Here is a 2,130-nt window from a genome sequence, read left to right on the forward strand (position 1 = left end):
ATTTGAGATTTGTACTTGTGGCTCATGATGATGTTACCAGAATCCCTTGATAACAGTGTTTATATCTATTTATAACTATAACCTATTATCCTATCTTCCATGTAATTGGATGTGACTAAGGTTAAAAAAATTCAGCTGCATAAGAAAAGTCATCCTCTTATAGAACAGATGTTCGCTCAGCATGGAAAGTGAATTATCCTTTAACACAAATACCCAGAAATACATAAGCACTCTTTCCAAAAGCATTGATGTTAATATTTTATATAGAAAAATGACTTTAAGATAAAGTATATTATTAAGAATGAAAGGGGGGAAATGAAAGGGAGATACCACAGCTGGTTTTTAAAACAGGTGTTAATTTTACCTCTTTCAAGGGTGATTCTTGGATTAATTCGGGCACCGGATTTATTCTCCAGTTCAGGGCATTGAAAAATGTCTTATAATCGACTTGTTCTTCACTGTCTTCAAACCTGAAAATATAATTATAGTATATAATTTGATCCAAACTGCAGAATTCAGGACTAAAATGTCAGTTCAAATGCTACCTTGAAAACATAATGTCAGGGATGTTTCAATATCTGATATTTTCTTATTTATTATTAGATGGAGTTAATACTCAGAAAGATTCAAAGGAGAGAACATGGGTCGAGTTCCCTGCATGGTGCCCAACACATGCCCAAGCCTATGAGCTGTGGTGAGTCCTGTCATCACAGCGGTTGCTATTTAAAGCATCTAACACTGGTCTTGCACAGCAGGTGCTCAATAAATGCCCTCTTTGAAATTAAATAAACCTGGGCTCAAATTCTGGCCCTGGGGCCTTGAACACATCACTTTCTCCGCCTGAGCCTTGGTTTGCCCATCTGAAAAATGGGCTCGCATGGGCAATGGGCAGGCACGACACCCAGCAGAGCCGAAGACTGAGTGGCCAGGATGGTATGTGCTGGGTGGAGTGTTCTTACCTCGATGGGGTGTCCATGTCCTTGCTCCCTGGCAAGTAAGCTGGTCAACCTGCCCTTCAGATTGTGACACCCCTCCCCCACCATGACCTCACCCCCAGAGTGGCCAGTGGAACCCTGAGGGGTTTGTGAGGTCACCCCATTCCGCTCCACAAATACTCATCGGGCAGCAGCCACTGGCTGGTTTCTGTCCCTGGGAAGCTTCTGGGACCCTGAGACTCAGGAGCTGTGGTCAGAAAGACACTCCTGAGAGGGACACGGAGCATTGGGAAGCAAGGACACTCCAAGTGCTGAGCCTGAGAGGCCAGAACCAGGTGGGACAGTCTTGTGGGTGTGCGGAGTTTCATTCAGCAGTTCCAGGAGGCCCAGTGTCACCAGGCCACCATGGTCCGTGGCTGGCTATTGCTCCTGGTGGTGGCTCTGCCCCAACTCGCGACAGGCGCCAAGGAGTGCGTCTTCTGTGATCTGACCGACTCCTCGGACTGCGCTGGCATCCCCATGACCTGTGGCGACGACGAGGAGTGCTTCATTGGCGAAGGAACAGCCCCCGGCCTCAGCAACGTCATCAACAAAGGCTGCATGGAAACCACCTCATGCGGCAATGAGGAGGCTGTCACCTACCAGGGCGCCACCTACAGCCTCATCTCCACCTGCTGCGATGGTGAACTGTGTAACAGGGCCCCCATCCCCGCAGGCAGCCTGAAGGCGGGGGCCACCACCGGCCTGGCACTGGGCGTGCAGCTGCTGCTTCACTGACTGTGACCAGCATGGAGGGCAGGGCCTGGGACTGGTCTTGGGGCTCCCCTGCTCCTTGTACTCGCTGTCTCTCCCCCTCCCTCTTCCCCCATTGAATGGCCAGAGGCCTTAGACAAAAAAAATAAAAAATAAAAAAAGATATACAGTGTGTTTTTTCCCCATGGGAATGGTAGTGTAACAAACTTTAGAAATAAGTAATACTATAAGCATAAGTGATGGATGTGGACAACAGGGGGTGAGGATGAGGGCAGGATTGGGGGGAATGAGGGGACATTGGGGGGATGACACATTGGTAATATCTTAATCAATAAAGGGGGAAAAGTAAAAAAAAATAAAAAATAAAAAAGAAATAAGTAATACTGTCAACAATAAAAAAAGAAACATCTACTTTTAAAAAATAAAGCTACTAGTAATAATC

The 2,130-nt window shown here is 46.7% G+C and overlaps 1 protein-coding gene across 1 annotated transcript; it reads left to right on the forward strand.

The window, feature by feature from the left end:
• The first annotated feature begins 370 nt into the window (after nt 1-370).
• Nucleotides 371-1,712, forward strand: LOC102239839 (sperm acrosome membrane-associated protein 4-like). Its single transcript, XM_005871593.2, has one exon. It carries the CDS (start codon nt 1,341-1,343, stop codon nt 1,710-1,712), a length of 372 nt encoding a protein of 123 aa, XP_005871655.1. The 5' UTR covers nt 371-1,340.
• The last annotated feature ends 418 nt before the right edge of the window (nt 1,713-2,130 follow it).

Source organism: Myotis brandtii, unplaced genomic scaffold, assembly GCF_000412655.1.
Source record: "Myotis brandtii unplaced genomic scaffold, ASM41265v1 scaffold349, whole genome shotgun sequence".
NCBI lineage: Eukaryota > Metazoa > Chordata > Mammalia > Chiroptera > Vespertilionidae > Myotis > Myotis brandtii.